Source organism: Panthera onca, chromosome D4, assembly GCF_046562875.1.
Source record: "Panthera onca isolate mPanOnc1 chromosome D4, mPanOnc1 haplotype 2, whole genome shotgun sequence".
NCBI classification, from domain to species: domain Eukaryota; kingdom Metazoa; phylum Chordata; class Mammalia; order Carnivora; family Felidae; genus Panthera; species Panthera onca.
In genome coordinates, this window is record NC_138351.1 from 81,104,379 (window position 1) to 81,125,537 (window position 21,159).

The window sequence follows — 21,159 nt, forward strand, 5'->3', positions numbered from 1 at the left end:
TTAGCTCTTTATCTGACCTACAGACCCCCTTAAGTGGGAGGAAGTTGTGGGTGGTACAGGGTAAACTTTAGCCTGATTCAATAGAAACTGGGCTCCATTAGGAGCTGGGATAGGTGACCATAGCTTTGCGGGAATGGGGACAGGAGCTCCCGTTTACCTAGTTGCAGGCCAGGCCCTTTTCATACACACAGACTGATTTAATCCTCAGTAACTACTGTACCCATTTAGTAGATGAGGAGACTGAGGCATGAAGTACCTTACACACAGTAGAGGCGGGGATCAAACCCAGGTCTCCAGCTCCCCAGTTCTCTTCCTCTCGTTGCACTAGGCTATTAGGAGAGAGGAAGGGAAGAGAATCTGGAAACAGAGAAGTGGGTCCAGCAGAGTTGGGGGAGGGAAGAGAGAGGGGTTGGTGGAGGTGGGAAGCAGGCCTGCGTGAGTCAGAATAGTACTTGTCTGAACCCACTGACTGGGTGCCTCTAGCGGGACAGTGAAGGGGTGGGAAGGGAGCCTGGGAGTGGGGAAGAGACTTGAATCCTTGCCTTCCCTCCCCCCCCCACCCCCCCCCCCCCCAGGGAGCCAATAGATAAGACCTTAAAGTGAAAAAAGAACCCTCTGGGCCCCCTCCCCAAAACCCAACAACGACAAGAACCAATAAGGGCTTGTTATTTAAGACGTGAAGGTGAGCCCTGCAAGCATCAGCCAGCCCAGAGGGGGTAGATAGAAGTGGTTGTTTCTGGGGGGCAGTGAGTGGGGTTGACGGGGAACAACTTTGTACAAATAGGTGACTGTAGGTTGTGATAAAAAGAAACACTTTTTAAAAGAAGGAAAGAAGGGCGGTCTCAAGTAGAGTAGCGTGTGCAATCTCAGGACTGGAGAGCTCTACCCAGCCCCCCGGGAGTCTTGCTTGCTCCCCGGTGCAGTGAAGGCAAGCCGCTTCCCTGCCCTCCTGCCCCCAGCTAGGCGCAGCTGCAGGCGGCCTAGGTGGGCCTCTCCCCCAGACTGCCTGGGTTCAAATCTGGGCTGTACTTTTTCCTAGTTGTGCACAAGTTGCTTGACCACCCTGCACTCGGTTTTCCCCTCTGTAAAGTGGGGCTGTTCATAGGACCTGCTCTGTAAAGGATGTTGTGAGGTGCTGGCCTTCATATGTGTGGAAAGCGTTCACAAAATAAAAGTTCCTGTCATCGTTTTACTGGAGATGTTAGGGGCAGAGAGGGGAGGGGGCTCGTGTGGGGCACACAGGAGGCCGAGCTGGGTTCCCCACCTTTGGTGCCTGCACGCACCCATGTAGTGTGCATTGCGTGGGCGCCTGCTGAATTCCCTGGGCCGGTTGCTTCGTTGCCGCCCGGGAGCAGGAGTGAAGGGGCAGCCACGCCCGGTTGGGTCGGTCCGGGTTGAATCCCTCATGTCTCCAACCGCCCGGCCAAATCCCCGCCCCTCCGGGGCCCCGCGCCCTCCCTGAGGGGCGGTCCCGGCTTGAGTGGGAAGGGCAGGCGGCTATAAAGGGTCGGTGACCGGGGGATCGCGGCTGCGGGCTGGGGTCTTCTGCCGCCGTCGCTGCCATGGCGCCGCACCACTCCGTACCTGCGCTGCTCTGCGCGCTGGTCCTGGCGCTGTGCGCGCTGTCGCCGCTGGCTCGCGCGGCCACCGCGTCGCGGGGGGCGTCCCAGGCAAGGGCGTCCCAGGCAAGGGCGTCCCAGGGGCGGGTGCCCGAGGCGCGGGTGAGTGCCCGGGGGGCCCGGGGCTCCCGGAGTAACTCTCTATTGTAAGTTCTTGCAGATACAGCGCTAGGAAAAGGGGAGTAATTCAGGTCTAGAATGGAAAAACTGTTTTGTTGCTTTGTAAGTATCTCTTGCTGCTTCTGGGGCTCCGGTGGAAGGGGGTGGGAGCCTCAGGGGGCCTGGCTGTTTCCCTCCCTAGAGGCTAACCTCACCTTGGCCGGATTTCTTGTTCCCCTCCTGATTGCTCTTTTTCCTGGTCTAATTTCTCTTTCTGTCTGCCTGATTTCTCTCCCCTCTTCTGATTTCTGATTTCATTTCAGATACCTCTTTCTTGTCTGATTTCTCTCTCCCTGTGCAGGATTTCCCCCCCTCTTTCTTGTATGATCTCACTTCTGCCTGCTTATGCTCATTCCTATTATTTATTCTGCCTTCTCTGTTGTCTCTTCTGTCCTGTCTGGTTTCTCCTCCTCTCTCCTGTTTTCCCTTCGTGTTTCTCCACCCCTCTGCCTGAGTTCCCCCCATCTGGTTTCTCTTAGATCCGTCCTCCGGCCTGAGGTGACCTGTGCCTGCTGATTTCTGCGCTCCAGCTCCAGGCTAACCATCCTGCCTCTGCCCCATCTCTAGCCCCTGTGCATGTCTGATGTCCTTCCCCCGATCCTTGACCGCCTCCTCTCCAACAGGCTCCTGCAGACCCCGGCTGCGTCCTCTCCACCTTTTCCAAGAAATGGAATTTGGGGGTGGGACGTTGGGGGGGCAGGAGGGAGGAGGCAGACAGCGCAGGAGGCCACTTGGGCTCAGTCATCTAGGCCCTTCTTGGGAGGGTGATGGGGACATGGATGGGGTATGGGAAATCTTCCAAAGAGCAAAAGCAAAAGGCTGTGTGACCGTGGGCCGCTACCCTCCCCCATTGGGGCCTCAATTTCCCTATCTGCAGAATGGGGTTGCATAATGAGCTCTCTGAGGACCCTTCTAGTTCTAGGAGCCACTGAGGTGTTGGAAGGGAACCCACTGAACCCCTGGGGACCCCCAGATTTACCCTTGCCATATGAGGGGGTCTCCCTTTCATTCCAGAGCTTATGCTCTTGGGGCTTACAGCAGTTCCCTGTGCTGCTTCCTAGCTGGGGGTCCTTGGCAGAGTCACTTCACCTCTCCGTGCCTCAGCTGTCCCATCCAATTGGCACTAAGAAGGGAGGGGAGAAGAGAGGTGGAGCCCTCTGTCCCTGCATCACGGTGAGCTGAGTAGGCGAGACAGACTCTGGTCAAGGACAGGGTTTGGAGCCTAAACTCTGCCCTGTTTGCTCGCTGGCTCACAGAGACAGGGGTAGACTCGCCTCAGGGGTGGGGAGATTCAGAGGCTCAAGTGAGATGCTCTTGGGGCTGGAAACCACCCTCCCTCGTGCCCCGGGGTCTCTCCCCACTGAGGCTCCTGCCCCCGCTCAGGCCATGCCTGTCTCTTGCAGCCCAGCAGCATGGTGGTGGAGCACCCCGAGTTCCTCAAGGCAGGGAAGGAGCCCGGCCTGCAGATTTGGCGTGTGGAGAAGTTCGACCTGGTGCCCGTGCCCCCCAACCTTTATGGAGACTTCTTCACGGGCGACGCCTATGTCATCCTGAAGACGGTGCAGCTGAGGAATGGCAACTTGCAGTATGACCTCCACTACTGGCTGGGTGAGGCCACCCCTTCCCCGTAAAGCACAGACCTTGAGGCACAGTCCCCCAGGAGGACTTAGTGACTGCTGAGCATCGAGCGTGTGCCTTCCCCTTGGCTAGACATTGCGGGTCTGGAAACTCTAGAGCCCGCCTGCCCCCATTCAGACCCCAGCTCTGCCCTTTGGCGCCACTCAGTGCCTCTGGAAAGGGCACACCCTACCTCCCGGGAGTGTCTTGAGGGTTAGACAGGTTACCGTGGCACTCAGAGCTGGGCTGACCTGGAGCCCCCGGACCCCCTCCACACTTCCCTGGTCTAGCTCCAGCCACACCCCGGTTTGCCCTGCAGAGTCAGGAGCCTGGAGCCCCTGCTCTGCTCCAGGACTCGGTAAGTTCCCCCCCATCTCCGCACCTCACTTTGTTAATCTGAACTGAGCCACTGCTCCCAGGCCTGACTTCATGTCTAGAGGTCTGAGAGGGAGTGCAGGGGAATGAGTGAGAGGTGAGTGTAGGAGGATGTGTCAGAGCTGAGAGGGCTCTTGGAGACTCATGGAGTCCGGCCTCCTGCCATCCCCTTATACAGATGGGTTAACTGAGGCCCAAAGAAGGTAGGGGCTTGCCCAGCTTCTACAGCCAGGACTGGACAGTGCTGGAGGCTCAGGACTCCTCCTCCTTGGGAGGCTGGGTCCACTTTCGGGAAGCCAGGCTCATGCTGCTCTGACGCCCCCTAGGCAATGAGTGCAGCCAGGACGAGAGCGGGGCAGCCGCCATCTTCACCGTGCAGCTGGACGACTATCTGAATGGTCGAGCCGTGCAGCACCGTGAGGTCCAGGGCTTCGAGTCAGCCACTTTCCTGGGCTACTTCAAGTCTGGCCTCAAGTACAAGGTAGGTCTGGGTGCCAGGGATGGATGCACCAATGGCAGAGCTTGCTCAGGCCCATCCATCTTTCAGCCTTGTAGGTTGGGGTGGCAGACAAGTCAGAGCTCGGCTTTTGGAGTTGGCTAGCCCTGGGTTTGAATCCTGGGCCTTCCTAGCTGTGTGACCTTAGACAAATTACACTCCCTCTCTGAGCTTCTGATTTCTTATCTTAAAATGGAGAGAAGAAAATGTGTCACTTCACAGGATTGTCTTCCTAGCCCCAGCAGTGAGGGGTGGGCCATGGGTGGACATCCAGCCGCTTGCTTCCCCAGGGCAAGGCCCAGTCCTGCTCCTGCACCTCTCAGTTCGTAGGTCCTGCCAACAGAAGGCCCCATATTGGGTATCTGAAAGGGCAGCCTTGACTTCATTCCTCATTATGTTCATTAGAATCCTCTTTGACCTTGAACTCTGAGGAGTCTGAACCCACACAGCCCTTACCCCCAATCCTCGGCCAGGTGGGGCTGAGTAAAACCAAGCTAGGAGCCCTGAGAGGCTCTGCCCTACTGTGCTGTGTGACAAGCAAGCCACTTGGCCTCTCCGAGCCTCCTTTCCTCTCTGGATGCATGAGAGCCAGTGGTACCTGCCCTTCAGGCCTGGAGACAGGATTTGGTGAAGGGTGGCTGGGAAATACCGTGCGCAGGGCTGGCACCTTGGAAGCGTTCAGGGAAAGGTGTGGTTTTACAAAGCCGGGGTTGTCTTCGGTCAGGATAGGGAGGGGATCACGAGCTTTGGTAGCCAGACGGGCCTTAATGTCAGAGTGCAAAAATCTTATTTTAAGGTAGGGAGGGAAACTGAGGCACAGAGCGGTTAAGCAACTGGCCCAGGGTCAACCAGCAAGTCAGTCCTAGAGGCAGGACCAGAGCCAAGATCTTCTGACTCCCAGCATTCTTTCCACTACACCAACCTGCCTCTTGTGAGCCAGGGTCTGTCATAGGGGTGAAGCCCTGTCTGTGCTGTTGATGTGCTGTGTGACCTTCGAGAAGTCATTGCCCCTGTCAGGGCTTTAGGGTCCTCTGTGCCAACTGGGTGGTATTTGGGGGTCTGAGCAGGAGTCTGCTCAGGTGAGGCGCAGGGGACTGGACAATGGGAAAGCACGCTGCGACGGAGATAGCAAAGAGTAGGGTGGGTTCTGGGAACAGGGACTCAGGCCCGGGCTGGGTGGAGCTAGGCTGGATGCCCCGGTGCCTATCCAGCGCCCCCTGTTGGCCAGTTTCTCTGTACCCACAGCTCCTCCTACTGAGCTGACCTGCTCCCCCTTCTTCCTATAGCCCTTTAGGAGGCTTTGGTACCTTAAAAAAGAGGTGAGAAGCTTGGGACCCAGACCCCAGAGCTGGAGAAGAACCAGGCCTTTTTGTAGTTCTTGGAACAGGAGGTGGAAAGAGCACTTGACCAGGAGTCAGGGAGATTGAGGTTCAGGCCCCAAGGCTACCCCCTCTAACTGCTGTGAGGCTTTGGGCCGGTCGCGTGCCTCTGGGTGTATGCTCTCGCACATTTATCAAGCCCTTGTAACAGCAGTGCCTGTGTAACAGCACATTATCAAGCCCTTGTAACAGCCTTGTTGCTGTTGTGTGGACACAGCAGCTTAACTTCTGGGCAAGGTTAGCAGCTTCCGCAGCTGGTAGGCGACAGAGCTGGGATTCAGAGTAAAGCGCCCAGCACAGAACTGGCTCACAGTGGATGTTCTGGACTCCCTGGTCCCTGATCTTAGTGCAGACGGGGCCTAGGAATCTGCATGTGTGGCAAGCATCCGCTACCCTCTGGTGCGTCTTCCAGGATGTTCTTGGACCATATTCTGCCGAATGCTCTGTAGGGTGAGTTCCTGGCCCGGCCCTGGATTTGGAACTTCAGTCCTGAAAGGCCCAGGCTCCTCCTGGTGGAAATGGGAGGTCCAAGGCCAGTCCTATTTGCTGCCTTCTGCAAGTCCTCCAGCTGCCCCCGCACTTGGCAGGCCCAAGCTTCCTGGCCTGGAGCCCTCATCAATTATAGATCCCTAAGGAGCAGACTTTGTTACGCAAGACTTGTTTCTGTGAAAGCCTGCTCCTCAGAACCAGTTCTGTCCTCGGGGTGTGAGAAGGGGCACGGAGGGGACAGGAGGGCCTAGAAAGGGCTGTCATATGTCATAGGCCCTGGCCCCTCTGGTTCTGCAACCCACCTACCCTGAAAAGTATTGCAATTTTCAGAATCTGGAGATCCCCCCTCCTCCTCCTCTGCCTCTCAGACAGAACCCTAGAGACCCCTCATGGCTGGGTGATTTGAAACCCTTTGTTCAAACAAAACCTGGGCTGGGCTGAGTCATAGAAGCCCCTGGCCCCACAGAATCAGTTGAGTCCTTCCTGGACTCCCTCCCATTTCTTAGATAAGTAACCTAGAGTTCAAGAGAGGGAGGGGACCAGCCCCAATCAGTACATTTTTCTTTGTCTTATAAACAGTTTGACATTAAAAAAAAAATGTAAATCTGTATAGCTTTTTTTTTCTTCTTCTGACTATAAGAGTAATACAAGCTTATTGAAAAATGTCAAACATTATAGAAAAGCAGGTTTTAGAAAGTATAAGTCCTGTGTGATTTTACTTTTAGAGATATACACCAAATGATGGATAATACTTTGCACTCTATGTGTGAATGAATAACCGTGTAGATTCATGTATACATAGGGAACTCTGTCTATCTACCTATCATCTATATAGCATCACTTTAACTTGGAAAGTGACTTTTAGGACCATTTATCCTGTTGAATTTTGTTCAAATAATGTGATGCCAATCTCTGCCCCACTGAATGACTAGGCCATAGAAAGCAATAATCACTTCTAAAGAGTATAGTGAAAATTTCCATCCCCTGCAGTTGTAGACCCACTAATGCCTTCCAAGATCTTGCTTTGATCTTTTTGTTAACGTTTCCAAGTCTAATTTCCTAGGATGGTAAGGTTAGAGGAGTTAATTAATCAGGAGATTTGTGTCCACAATCATGAGACATCAAGCATTCTTTTCCTTTATAAATTCACAGAGAGTTTATTTATTGTTTTTAAAATGTTTATTTTTGAGAGAGAGAGAGGAAGAGAGAACGTGAGTGGGGGAGGGGCAGAGAGAGAGGATCCCAAGTGGGCTCTCCACTGACAGCAGAGAGCCCGATGCAGGCCTCGAACTCACAAACCGTGAGATAATGACCTGAGCCAAAGTTGGATGCTTTAACTGACCGAGCCAGCCAGGTGCCCCCAAAGAGTTTATTGAAACCAAAATTTATGACCTAAAACAGCCCTTTTCCTTTTTATTTTATTATTTTTTTAACATTTATTTATTTTTGAGAGAGAGAGAGAGAGAGAGAGAGAGAGAGTAGGGGAAGGGTAGAGAAACAGGGAGACAGAGAATCCCGAGCAGGCTCCATGCCACCAGTGCAGAACCTACTGTGGGGCTCGAACCCACAGACTGTGAGTTCATGACCTGAGCCAAAATCAGAGTCTGGACTCGCCACGCCACAGTCCTTTTCCTTTTTTAAAAAAATGTTTCTGTAAGTAAAAGGCACACTTGAACAAGTGAAATAGTTTGGAAACATAAAAAAGAATTAAGGGCCTTTCTCTTCTTCCGCGTCCCCATTTTCTTGTCTCTGAGGAATCCGTGGTAAAGGTTGGTGTGTCCTTTTAACACTTTCTGGAGAAGTTGTTCAGATCCACTGTCTCTGTGCCTCCAGCCGTACCAAGTCCTTGGGTCAGGGCTGTCCACGGACACTCAGGCGTTCCTGGGCTGGCAGACGGGCGAGGCTGGGTCCCTGGAGGACGAACTTGGGAGTAAAACCAGCACTGCCACTCACTAGCTGAGACCCTGGGCGCAGAGTTGAACCTCTTTGTGCCTCAGTTTTCTTGTCTCACCTTCTTGAAGTGGGGTAATGAGAGCCCCTACCTCAAGGGCTTATTGTGAGGATTGAATTGCATGTCTGTAAAGCAGGTGCCTCAGCCCCCCTGACATGGGCTCGCGGAGTGGCAGCCTCTGCGGTCATTACCGCGTGAATGCCGGGTTTGCATCTTTATCCTCAGCTGCCCTTCCTCACCTGCTCCCCAGCAAGAGGACCCTTGAAGCAGAGGAAGGAAAGGCTCTGTGAATCCCTCCCTGGTAGCCCTGCTCAGCCCAAGGGGATCCTCTTGAGAGGCCTCATGCTGGTACCAAGAAAGGACACCAGAGGGCGCTTCACTCACAACAACAAAACCCAGCTTGCTTCTTGAAGGCCTGTGCTCTGAGCAGTGGCTTGTTTCGGCCTCCGGTCCTGGGTGACCGTAGTTACCTTTGCTCTAAGAAAACCTGATTTGGGGTCAATAATGTTGGTATTTTAGACGTAGTCACACCTGGGTTTGAATCCCAGTTCTGACATTAACTAGCTGTGAGCTCTTGGGCAAGTCCCTTCACTTCTAGACTCTACTTTCCTCATCTGTAAGATGGGGTTGACTGACACCTTCCTCACGGAAGATGCAGGCAAGATGCCCAGCACAGGGGGCATGGCATTGTGATTTCAGACACACTTTTGATATTGCTTGCTGTGTGTAGACACAGTAAGAGCCCAGTTGAAACTCGCTCGCTTTGTCCACCTGCCCTCATGGAGTCTGTGCAGCAAGTCAGACCTCAAAGTGTCAAATCAGACACCTCAAAGGGAGGTGGTGGAGAGGGGCCACATTTCTGGCCTTAGTGGGAGCCCTTCTCACTCCACCCCGTGACACGTGCAGCCAGGCTGGGAACAGGAGGCGGAGTTTCAAGCCTTAGCGTTGCCACACATGAGCTGACTGCCCATGAGTCAGTCGCTTCACAGCTTTGGGCTTCAGTTTACCGCGAGTAAAATAGGAAGCCCTCTTCAGGACCTTCTCGACTCTGACTTGTCATCCTGGGGGTAGGGACTGCTCACGAGAAAGCCAGCGATTTTCCTTGGCATTTCCTGAGCCGAGGGCTGTTTTGACCGCTGTAGGGCAGCCTTCCTGAAGGCCCCTTCCCTGGGACTTGGTGACGACCGCAGAGGGTGGCAGAATAGGGACTTACATCCTCATTTCAGAAAGGAGAGGACTGAGGCTCAGAGAGGGATAGAGACTTACCCAGAGTCACCCAGCACTGTTGTGGCAGGGCAAGGACTTGACCCCGAGGTTGTACTTTACCCACAACTGTCTCTGAAGGCATAGCCGGGGGTTCCTTCTGTAGATGGAGGGAGAACTGGGTGTGGGTCGGGAGCCATCTTCCTGGAGAGCCTTGAAGGATGGGAAAGCTTGGGATTAGCATTTCTCAAAATGTTTTGCAGAACACTTGAGCTGTAGGCAGGATGTGGTAGAGAAGGCAGTTCTTGATTCCATAAGGTAGGAAACGCCATATAAAGCAAAAGGGAAACCTATTTATTTACCCTGGGACTTCTCAGAGCCTTTATTATGCTGATGTGCATTGTGTAAGGCAGTAAGAAGCATTCCCTGAACCCTTTCCTTGCAGAATAACCTGGAAGACCAAAGTTCCTTAGAACATCCCTTAGGAAATGCAGTTCCTCAGTGTTTTGAGAAAGGAGTGTCTGTAGCTTTTTGGTCCAGGCAAGTGACCCCCGGGGTCTTTGTTAGCAGAGTGAGTATGAGATTCAGAGGGGTGGCAGTAAGCAGAATCTGACCAGGGAATCTGCTGGAAGGCTACTGGTCGATAGGCCAGAATCTCCTTCATTTCACCCCTCTCCCCTGCCCCCATATCTGCTTCCCTGGACCCTTTGCCCTGGACTGACGCTGTCTCCTTGACCCAACAGAAAGGAGGCGTGGCATCAGGATTCAAACACGTGGTGCCCAATGAGGTGGTGGTGCAGAGACTCTTCCAGGTCAAAGGGCGGCGTGTGGTCCGTGCCACCGAGGTGCCTGTGTCCTGGGAGAGCTTCAACAATGGCGACTGCTTCATCTTGGACCTGGGCAACGTGAGTCCTGCCCTGCCCTTTCCCAGGGGCCACTGAGATGCTTCTGGCCTGGCCAGGCCTGACTCTGGGGAGGTGGACGCACTGATGCGAATGCGGACAAAGACGTGGGAAGGGCAGGCCCCAGGGACATCAGCTCCTGCGTTCACACATGTTCTGTGCGCGAGTCAGACACACCTGCAGGGACTCGAGTACAGATGTGCCCAGCACGCATAGACTCGCGTGTGTAGACCCAAGCCCACCACACACAGGCACACAGACCTCGTGCGCAGCATCCTCTAGCTTCTATTGACATGCAGGTTCCCTGACGTCTTGCGTTCACACGCCCATTTCACGTACCTCTTGACGTATGGTCACTTACAAATGCAGGCACGTGCAAAAACTGTCGGCTCTTGCCCACCAGGCCTGGGCACGCCCCGTGATGAGTGCCTACACACATCGACTTGGGTGTGTGTCACACGTTTAGTTGTACACGCACACCTGCATATGGCCACGTGTGCGGGATGCACTTACCCCAGCCCCGTTTGCAGATGTGGGATGCTGTGTACACGTTCCTGACACCCGTGTGCAGTCAGACCTGCAAGTGGGCGTGGCCAGACATTCTACCCCGACCTCCTAGGTACACGTGCTGTAATGTCCATGCAAGTGTTGGGAGATACATTTTGTGTAAGCTTTTTATTAGAGCCTAATAGGTACACAAAAGTGTGTGCGAGTCCTGAGTGCACAGCTCGGTGGGTGTCTCGAAGTGAATACACCTGTGTAACCGACACCCAGGTTAAGAAACAGAACATCATCAACCCATAGAAGGGCCCTCCTGTGCTCTTCCGGTCCCTTCAATCCCGTGGGTAGCCATCATCCTGAACTCTCTGGAATTACGTGGTTCCAGTAGTTTCTGAACTTTGCGTGCATGGAATCATTCTTTCTTGTGTCCGCTGCCTTTTGATCAACATTCCATTTCTGAGATCTGTCCATATGGCATTTGGTTATAGATGGTTCATTCTCCTTGCTGTGTAAGATTTCACTGGGCTGATGTGCCCCAATAACGCTTTTATTGTTTATGTTTCTGGTCGTTTCTGGTTTGAGGCTCCTGCAGGTTGTGCTCCCCAGAGTGTTCTCGCACAGGCCGTTCGGTGCACACGCAAATGCCCTTCTGTTGGGTGTACCTCTGGGAAAGGTACTGCGGGGTCATGGGATAGCAGTCTGCGGAGCTTTGGTAGCCAAAGCCAAATGGTTTTCCAAGGCGGTTGTGCCGATTTCCGCTCCCACTGGCAGGCAGACGGGTTTATACACGTTGTAGGTGTAGTTGAACCTGTGAGAAAGCACATATTCCAAGCTGCACACTCACATATCCTGGTGCACACGGATCGCGCCCAGTGTGCCCGGCCGTGCGCCTGGCCGTGCTCCAGCGGCTGCATCGGGGCACGCAGAGAACGAGGTGAGCTTACACACGCCCCGCAGTCTCCTCCGTGTCATTGGGCCGGGCTTAAGTGAAGGCTGGGGCACTGCCTGACACAGGGTCCCCGTCTCACAGGACATCTACCAGTGGTGTGGCTCCAACAGCAACCGATTCGAGAGGCTGAAGGCCACGCAGGTGTCCAAGGGCATCCGGGACAACGAACGGAGTGGCCGGGCCCGAGTGCATGTGTCGGAGGAGGGCGCTGAGCCCGAGGCGATGCTCCAGGTACCCGTGGCCACATCCCAGGGGTGCGGGGTGGGGCCGAGCATAGAGGCGGGATGCTCATTCTTTCCCCTCCATTGGTTAGGCAGTTGTGAGGTGAATTTGTTTTTCCACTGAGCTGGAACTCGTCAGGAGGTGGGGAAGAGCAACTTCCCTGACAAATCCCAGACTCCCCTGAGAGGTGGGGCTGGAATCCCAGGGCCTGGTGCATGCTGGGGTTGTGAGCCACACCCTCTCGCTGGGAGGGCCAGGTCTTTCCAGGGAGCTGAGGAGGAGGGTGGTGGCGGTGAGAACAATCCCCGTGCTGGAGCCTGATCAGAAAGAGACAACTGACCCAAGCCCCTCTCTCCTCTTCTGATCATTCCTAGTGATTTATGGTCCATTTAGGCAACTGCAGGATGGCTTTGCCAGCCATCGTGCTTTGAGGACGTGTCAATGGAGGCAGAGTTGACCAGGATGAGGAGGAGACCATGAGCTCTGTTCCATGCCTTTTGCTTCCTACTTGTCTGGGGGCGTTTGAGTTCCAGTTTTTGGGAAGAGTAGAAGATGATTATCATGGGGAGGAGCCTGGATACCAACTATGGCTTGGAAGGGGCTGTAGCTGGGGCTGCAGCTGGGGCTGCTGAGTCTGGTGGTGTAGCCCAGACGGAGGAGTAAAAATAGACTGAGAAGTCACAGGGATACAGGTTCGAATTCTGAATTAGCTACCTCATAGCTGTGCGTACAAGTTACCCCATCTCTCTGGACTTCAGCTCCCTCTTCTATAAAATGAGAGCGATAATCTGTGCCTCCTAGCATGGGTGTGGGGATTAAGTGGGATCATTTGAAGGCATGTGGTGGAAGGTGTTTGCCATTCTTAGAGAGCCGGGGAGGAAATGGTAGAATACATTTCTGAAGGACTGTCCTGAGGCGGAGAAGTGGGGTGTTCTCACGGAGCTCCTGCAGACAGGGCAACTGGGAGGGAAGGACTTGCCGGGCAGGTCTGGTTGAGATCCGCACACCAGAGACATAGGAAGAGATACAGGACGTCCTCAGAGGAGGCTCTACCCTAAGTGGAGGGTCCCTGTGGATGCCCGAGTGGTCCTTGCCGGCCGGGAGAGGGAGCTCTCTCAGGAACCCAAGCCCCTCGCTGCGGGAGGGGGCTGCCAGGAGCTCACGGCCACCCTTTCTTCCGTGCCTCATCTCCTACAGGTGCTGGGCCCTAAGCCGACCCTGCCTGCAGGTACAGAGGACACAGCCAAGGAGGATGCAGCCAACCGCAGGCTGGCCAAGCTCTACAAGGTGAGTCTCAGCTGCTCTGTTCCCTGCGTGTGGGGTCAGGACGGGGAAGCAGCTCCTGGCCATGGGACCCTGAGCAAAGCGCCCTCCGTCAGGGGCTCGGCTTCCGCACGTCTCCGGTGGGTGCCCATCTACTCCCTTTGCCTTCCGGCACCGAGAATAAGAGAATTTGATCAACCGTGGACACACTTACGTCCTGCTCTTCTGTGGGGTCTTGGGCAACACATATCCCTTCTCTGGGTCTCAGTTTCCTCATCTGTCAGGTAGGGAGAAGGGCGGTAAGGTCAACTTTGCAGGATTTCTAGGGAGTCCACAGAGAAAACTGGGGGGAAAATGTTTTAGGAAAATACTTGGGAAAATACTATAGAAATGGCCGCACATGCGTGTGTAGTTATTTCATTTAGAATTTGTTTCTTGTGATTTTTTTTTTATATGTATGTATTTTTTATTTTAGAGAAAGAGAGAGAGTTCACATGAGTCGGGGAGAGGGGCAGAGGGAGAGAGAGAGAGAATCCTAAGCAGGCTGCATGCTCAGCACAGAGCTCGACGCAGGGCTCGATCCCACCACCCTGGGATCATGACCTGAACCCAAACCAAGAGTTGGACGCTCCACTGACTGAACCACCCAGGCCCCCCTGTATTTTGTGATTTTTAAAACTCAGGCTGATCTTGAGCTAAGGAACTCTGGCTTCAGGGCAAGAGCTCTGGGGGAAAGCCCAGCCTACACCATGATGCTCATGTGGTGCCCTCAGCTTATTTTGGTAAAAGAACAACAAAATGGGGTGCAGATTCCTATCACCTTCGAAGAATAACCACACTGAGTTTTACTCTGATTATGATGTATGTTCATTGAAAAAAGTAGCAATACTCCAGAACATAAAAAGAAATGCAATTCCACTGGTTTAAGATAAGTACCATTTTTAAAATGTTTTAATTATAAAAGTAACAATACTCAAGTTTTTTTTTTTATTAAATTTTTTTTTTAACGTTTATTTATTTTTGAGACAGAGAGAGACAGAGCATGAACAGGGAAGGGGCAGAGAGAGAGGGAGACACAGAATCTGAAACAGGCTCCAGGCTCTGAGCTGTCAGCACAGAGCCCGACGAGGGGCTCAAACTCACGGACCGTGAGATCATGACCTGAGCCGAAGTCAGACACTTAACCGACCGAGCCACCCAGGCGCCCCTATAATACTCAAGTTTTAAAAAAATCAGCCTCTCCTGCACCCTTTTTAAGGTTACCATGGTTACACGGTGACCGTTTTAGTGAAAGAAAGTCCAGATTACATCTTTTTGTATCTAATTACACACTTTCCCATCTCTATTTGATATAAATGGATCCAAATTATTCACGCTTTCCTGTGACCTTCTTCTTCCCTCTCAGCATGGTCAGGAATATCTTTCTACAACCGAAATCTAGATGCCCTTGGCTAGTGGCTCTGTTGTGTGCTATTTTATGAAGGTTAAGAATTTCAACAGACCCCCTAAGTGATGGATGTTAGGATGTGTCCACCTTTCCTGATTGCAGACGGTCCCTCTTTGTACACTTGTACTGAGTATGGCCTTAGAACAGATTCCCAGACATGGATTATTGGGTCAAAGCCTGAAGACGAAGTCAGTGATTGAAAATACCAGTTCCAGAGTCAGATCGCCTGGCTTTGAATCCCGGGTCTGCCTTCTAGCTGTGTAGTCACTTAGCCTCCCTGTGTCCTGGTGTCCTTGTGAATAAAATGGGGATATTAGTAGAGGTTTCACAGGGCTGTTAGAAGGATTAAAGGAGTTCTAAAATGACATAATTTATTAAATTATACAAATTGTTCAGAGCAGTGCCTGGCGGGTAGGAAGCACTCAGTAAGGATAGAACATTTGTTCCTTAAGGTTCTGAATAACATATTACTAAACAGCACTCTGGAAGGGCTCCCGAATTACCCTCACCACGAGTCCGAAAGTACCTGCTTGCCCAGAACTTTGTCAACACGGGGTATTGCCAGTTTTGTCTTTGAGTTTTGGCTAGTGTGGTACACTTTTATGAATTTAGTGAAAAATTTTTATTTTGAAATAAATTTAGGATGTACAGAAGAATTGCAAAGAAAGGATAGAGGGTTCCCACATTCCCTTTAACCAGCGTCTCCTTAACATCTTAACATAACCGGAGACGTTTGTCAAAACTAAGAAATTCACACTGGTTCGGTCCCGTTAACTAAACCATAGACTTTCTTCAGGTTTCCCCCATTTCTCATTCCCGATTCCAATCCGGGATACCGCATTTCATCCGCATCCACATCTTTTATTTCCTTTTGGGTTTGCTTGTTTTCTACTAATGAGATTGACTGTCTCCTCGGCCAGTTATACAATTCTTCTCCCATGCCACCTGCGTGCCTGCATTTTACATCCCCCCCCCTTCCCTTCCGTGTGCAGTTTCTATGTTACACGTGGGTGTAGGTTACAGATGTGGTTGTGGCAAAGCAGGATGTGCCTCAGATCTTGGGGACACAAGTCCAGGTGTTACTCTGGGATGTCATGGGGGGAGGAGGCAGTTGGGATGTAGACCGACCAGTGTGTCACTGGGGGGCGCCACCTGGGAAGGCCCAAGCGGTGGGAGTCGCTCACGTTCCGGACCTCCTGTCCCTGGTCCCCTCAGGTCTCCAATGGCGCGGGCACCATGTCGGTCTCCCTTGTGGCTGATGAGAACCCCTTCGCCCAGGGGGCTTTGAGGTCAGAGGACTGCTTCATCCTGGACCATGGCAGAGATGGGAAAATCTTTGTCTGGAAAGGTACGGAGGACAGGAAAAGGTTGCTAACCAACTCCCAGCCCCTTGGGTGGGAGGTCCCGTAGCCCTGGCAGGGCAGGGTCTGTGGTGCAGGCACCCTGGGGCATGGTAGGCTCCTGAATGGAAAATGCATCTTGTTCTGAAGCCCTGGCTTTGCGACTGACTTGCTCTGTGATCTTGGGCACTTCACTCACCCTCTCTGGGCCTCCGATTTCCCATTTGGGCTAAAACCAGTGTTTCCCGCACATGTTATAAAACCAGTTCTCTCAGAGGTTAATTGGCATCATGTAAAAAAAAAAAAAAAAAAAAGTACAGGTCTGTGGTCAGATAAGTTTATGGGCAACGCTGGGTTAAATAATGTCACCAGGCTTGTTTACTGCAGGACTTTCAAGAGCCTTTAACCTGCTAATGTATGTTGGTTGGGGCTTTTCATGAAGGTGATCTGGCTTCTGTTTAGGAAACGCTGTGCTAGGGGACTGATGGTGAGAGGCTCTTGGAAAACATTGGCCCAGATGCTTCTGAGAGGACCCCTCGGCATCTTCCTCCAGTGTTCCGTTAGTCCAGAGGAAGAGGGCAGAAGGGGGAGGGAGGCAATAGGTACACAGAGAAGGGCAGAGAGGGAGAGAGAGACTGAGCACTCAGGGCTGTCGTCATCGTCATTATCATCTGGGCCCCTCAGCCTTGCCAATAAGAAGGCTGGGAACTGTGGGCTGGCACGTGCTGGCCAGGAGCCGTGCAGGCATGGGGAGGCTCTCCGGGTTGGGGCAGACTTCAGATGGTGGGGAGGGAGGGGGCCCCCGTGGTGGACACGTGGCCTAGGGGAGAGAAGGGGGCTCGAGGGTATGGGGCGTAGGCTACAGAGTTGAAGGGGCAGAGTCTGAGTCGTGGCTTTCCCACTTGCTGTGTGGCCTTGGTCAAGTCACCTGACCTCTCTAAGACCCCGGTTTCCTTATATATAAGTGGGGCATGATAATAATGACCTTTATCACAAACGGCCGTTGTGTGGATTAAACGAACGCAGCTGTGTACATTTCGGAGCACAAAATACACGCTCAGTAAACGGACCAAAACGGTTGTTACAGTGACTGTTGTCAGCCAGGACCCCCAGCTGGAATCCCAGGAGTTCTAGGAGCGGTCATCTCTGGGGGTCTCTGGCCTTGGCTGCCCACAGCCCAAGAGGAATAGGGAGGGAGGTTCACCTGCTGCTTCCCCTGGACTATTGGACATTAGGGCACAGCACTCACCCTGGGCCCCTCACCCCCTCCATCTGCTGACAGGCAAGCAGGCCAACACGGAGGAGAGGAAGGCCGCCCTCAAAACGGCCTCCGACTTCATCTCCAAGATGGACTACCCCAGGCAGACCCAGGTGAGCTAGAGCCAGACAGCACAGTGAGGATGGGTCCATTTTGGGTGGGGAAGGGCCGGGGTGGGGTAGGTGTCCCACCCCAGTGTGCACTGGGTGTCTGAGTCTCCCCCGAGGACCTCTGTTGGGCGGCCCCTGTCCTCCGGGCACCTGAGCCCAGCCACAGCCTGCTCTTCCTTCCCCTCTCCAGGTGTCTGTCCTTCCCGAGGGTGGTGAGACCCCGCTGTTCAAGCAGTTCTTCAAGAACTGGCGGGACCCAGACCAGACGGACGGCCCAGGCTTGACCTACCTCTCCAGCCACATTGCCAACGTGGAGCGCGTGCCCTTCGATGCTGCCACCCTGCACACTTCCACTGCCATGGCGGCCCAGCACGGCATGGATGACGATGGCAGGGGCCAGAAACAGGTGCCTGGGGGCGGGGCGTGGGGGAGGGCGTCCAGGCCCCTTCCGTGCTCCCTCCTGGGCACTTCTAGCTCACGCGTTACCTCCTGCTCTCCCGAGGACGTTTCTCTGTGAGGTTTGGACCCTGGTTTTGGTGGATGGGATTCTTTTGCCTTGGTTCATTTTCATAGCCAACATACCCTAAGCACCTGCCGTTTGCCCATGGTATGGTTTGACACATACCATGTGTCTCGTACCTTACCCTGCCAGCGAGGAGTGCCTGGTCTAAGCACAGCCATAGCTAATTGTGGAAGATTGGAAGCCAGCACACAGATTATAGGAACAGAGGAAGGACAAGGGGGGCAGGGTGGTTGCAGAGAAGGGGACCCTTCGGTTGGGCCTCAGAGGATAAGTAGAAGTTTGCTGCCAGAGGGGAAGAATGGTGGGTATTCCAGGCAGGAAACTGCCCCCAAGAGCCCGGGGCTTGACTGCTTTCTCGAGGAGGGGCCTTGAATGCCAGGTCCAAGGCTGTGGACTTGATCCTGTAACCAGTGGGTGCTAGTGAGGGTTTTTTCTTTTTTTTGCTTCGAAAGCAGAAATGCGACAAGCTCAGTTCTGTGCTTTTGAAACTTGCTGTGAAAATAGATTCGAGGTGGGAAAAATGAAGGTTGAGACGCCATGAGGAGACTGTTGTAATAGTTTAGGTGAGAGAAGACAGCCTTGATCCCAGGAAGGTCACAGTGAAAAGATGGAGAGGTGGGGGCTGGAGTCCTGAGATGTTTATGAAGTAGAGTCTGCTGCAGGCAACCGTTGTTCTGCATGATAGAAACAGCAGAAGTGTTCATTTTTACTTATTATCGTTTTTGTCATTGGTATTATTATTACTTGTTCATTCATTCATTCCTCCAGTGGGGAAGGAAAGAAAGACACAGTGGACATGTTCAGGGTGGGCAGTATGGAAACAGCTCCAGCAGCCTGGCTGTGTGACTTCAGATGAGTCACTTAACCTCTTTGAGCCTCACTTTCCTTGCCTGTAAAATGGGACTTAATCCCACTCCTTCGCCTAGAATTTTCAAGGTCGGGAGGTTCTTCTTGGTCTTGGAGGGCTCAGTGTCTCTGCAACACCACCAGGTGGCGCTGCAGGGCCTCATGCCGGCTTGGAAAAACTGTCACTGGAGCTCTGCTAAGAGATCATTTGGAGGTCACCCAGGGATGGCCCTGCTTCTGGAGTGATCTGTAAAATCCAGATGACTCAATAATCATACAGTGAACGGTATTATTAGCAATGACAACGATAACAATTCTGATAATAAGAGTGGCTGCCGTCTGCACGGCCGTCACCCTGTGCCGGGCACTGTGTAAGATTTTCATGAATAAACTCACCTGATCCTTGCGACACCTCCAGGCAGGCACTCGCAGTGTTACGCTCAGTAAAAGCACATTCTGAATACCACCATGCAGCTACCGGTCCCTGTGCTGATCGCTCTGGTTGGTGGGGGGTGGGGGGAGAACTACGGGGTCAGGTGGGGGTATGGTATAGGGATCCAGGGCAAGAGACCTGGGGGTTTGAATCCTAGCGGGTCAGGGATTGGGGCAAATTATTTAACTTTCAGTCTGAGCCCAAGTGGAGCCACGTATAAAAAGCTCATCCCGTAGTGTAACCGTGACCTGTCACCACGGTTTCCCCACTGGCCTGAGTTGGGGGGGTGGGGATGCCACTCCGTGTCTGAGCCCAGCCTTGCCTTGGCAGATCTGGAGAATTGAAGGCTCCAACAAAGTGCCTGTGGACCCCGCCACGTACGGGCAGTTCTACGGTGGGGACAGCTACATCATTCTGTACAACTACCGTCATGGTGGCCGGCAGGGACAGATCATCTACAACTGGTGAGGCTGTGGGCCATCGCTATGGGCAGAGTGTGGGGGTCACTGACTGGGCCCTGGACACAGCATGGGGCTGAGAGGGCTGAGGGAAGGCTGAGCCTGTGTGGGCCACGCTGTTAGGAGAGGCTCCTCTCTGTAGGGCAACACCACCTGTCTTATTTCTTGAAACAGCTTTTAAACTATTGTTCCAGAAATGCTACATGTCCATTGTAGGAGATGCAGTGAATACAGAGAAACACACAGAAAATCTCTCCCACAATTCCACATTAAGTACTGAAATGTATTTTCTAATTAAAAATTATTTTAATTCCTTTAAAATGGGTGACACATTCACATAATTCAAAATCAAGACAGAATAACGAGGTATCTATTGAGAAATCTTGTTCCCACCCCCCTTCACCCCATTCTCCAACCTCTGCCCCTCCATGAGTAACTGTTTCCATTAGTTTCTTATATATTGTTCCAGTAATTGTTCATGCAAATATGACTGTATTCCTAGTTTCCTCCCTTCCTCACTCAAAGGATAGCATACTGTGTATACGGTCCTGCACTTTGCTTTTTTTGTTTAATACTTCCTGGGGATCAATCTATGTCGGCACATAGAATGCTTCCTTGCCTTTTTTTTTTTCTACAGCTGCATAATATTCCACTGTGTGGCTACACTGTAGCCTGTTTAACAAATTCCCTGCTAATGCGTACTTGGATTGCTTCCGGTCTTTTGCTATTCCCAGTATTGCTGTGATTAGTGACCTTAAACAAGCATCATTTTAAACGTGTAGGGAGGGGCGCCTGGGTGGCTCAGTCAGTTGGGCGTCCGACCTCAGCTCAGGTCACGATCTCACGGCTTGTGAGTTCAAGCCCTGCACCGGGCTGTGTGGTGATGGCTCAGAGCCTGGAGCCTGCTTCGGATTCTGTGACTCACTTTCTCGGCCCCTCCTCCATCTGTGCATGCCCTCTCTCTCTCTGTCTCTGTCTCTGTCTTTCTCTTTCTCTCTCAAAAATAAACATTAAAAAAACAAATAAATATGTAGAGAAATGTCTGTAGGGTAGGCTCCCAGAAGTGGGATTGCTGGATCAAAGAGTAAATGTGCTCGTCATTGTGATACGTGGTGCCCATTTTCCCTAGATGGGCTTTGTAGCATTTTGTGTTCCTAACAGCAACGAACAAGACAGCCTCACTGATGGACTGTGTTCTCAAACTTTTGGGTGTTTATCTCCCTTATCGTTTACAAAATGGTATCTCAGTAGATTTAAAACAAATTTTTTTAAGTTTTTTAAAAAAAATGTTTATTTTTGGGAGAGAGAGCGTGAGCAGTGCAGGGACAGAAAGAGAGGGGGACAGAGGATCCGAAGCGGGCTCTGTGCTGACAGCAGTGAGCCTGATGTGGGGCTCAAACCCACGAACCATGAGATAGTGACGTGAGCCAAAGCTGGACACTCAACCGACTGAGCCACCCAGCTGCCCCATCAGTATATTTTTAACTTGTATTTCTCTTACTGTACGGTCTCAAAACTTCTTGGTGATTGTTGGATTTCTTCCTCTTTAAGCTTTTTGTTTTGAAATAATTTTGGGTTTCCCAAAATGTTGCAAATATGGTACAGACAGTTCCATGAAC

General features: G+C 52.5%; 1 protein-coding gene across 5 annotated transcripts in view; it reads left to right on the forward strand.

Moving 5' to 3' along the window:
- GSN (gelsolin) overlaps positions 1-21,159 on the forward strand; it is a 53,632-nt gene that overhangs the window by 24,523 nt on the left and 7,950 nt on the right. For 2 of the 5 annotated variants that reach the window (XM_060608827.3, XM_060608823.3), the window contains 9 exons: positions 3,182-3,386; positions 4,097-4,251; positions 10,032-10,193; positions 11,722-11,871; positions 13,060-13,149; positions 15,788-15,920; positions 17,195-17,283; positions 17,471-17,686; positions 19,413-19,546. In XM_060608827.3, the coding sequence (XP_060464810.1) occupies positions 3,191-3,386; positions 4,097-4,251; positions 10,032-10,193; positions 11,722-11,871; positions 13,060-13,149; positions 15,788-15,920; positions 17,195-17,283; positions 17,471-17,686; positions 19,413-19,546 (1,325 nt within the window). In that variant the 5' untranslated portion in view covers positions 3,182-3,190. Of the gene's footprint in view, positions 1-1,509; positions 1,722-1,802; positions 1,842-3,181; positions 3,387-4,096; positions 4,252-10,031; positions 10,194-11,721; positions 11,872-13,059; positions 13,150-15,787; positions 15,921-17,194; positions 17,284-17,470; positions 17,687-19,412; positions 19,547-21,159 lie in introns of those variants that run through there. The other 3 variants (XM_060608824.3, XM_060608825.3, XM_060608826.1) reach the window with 3 other exon arrangements.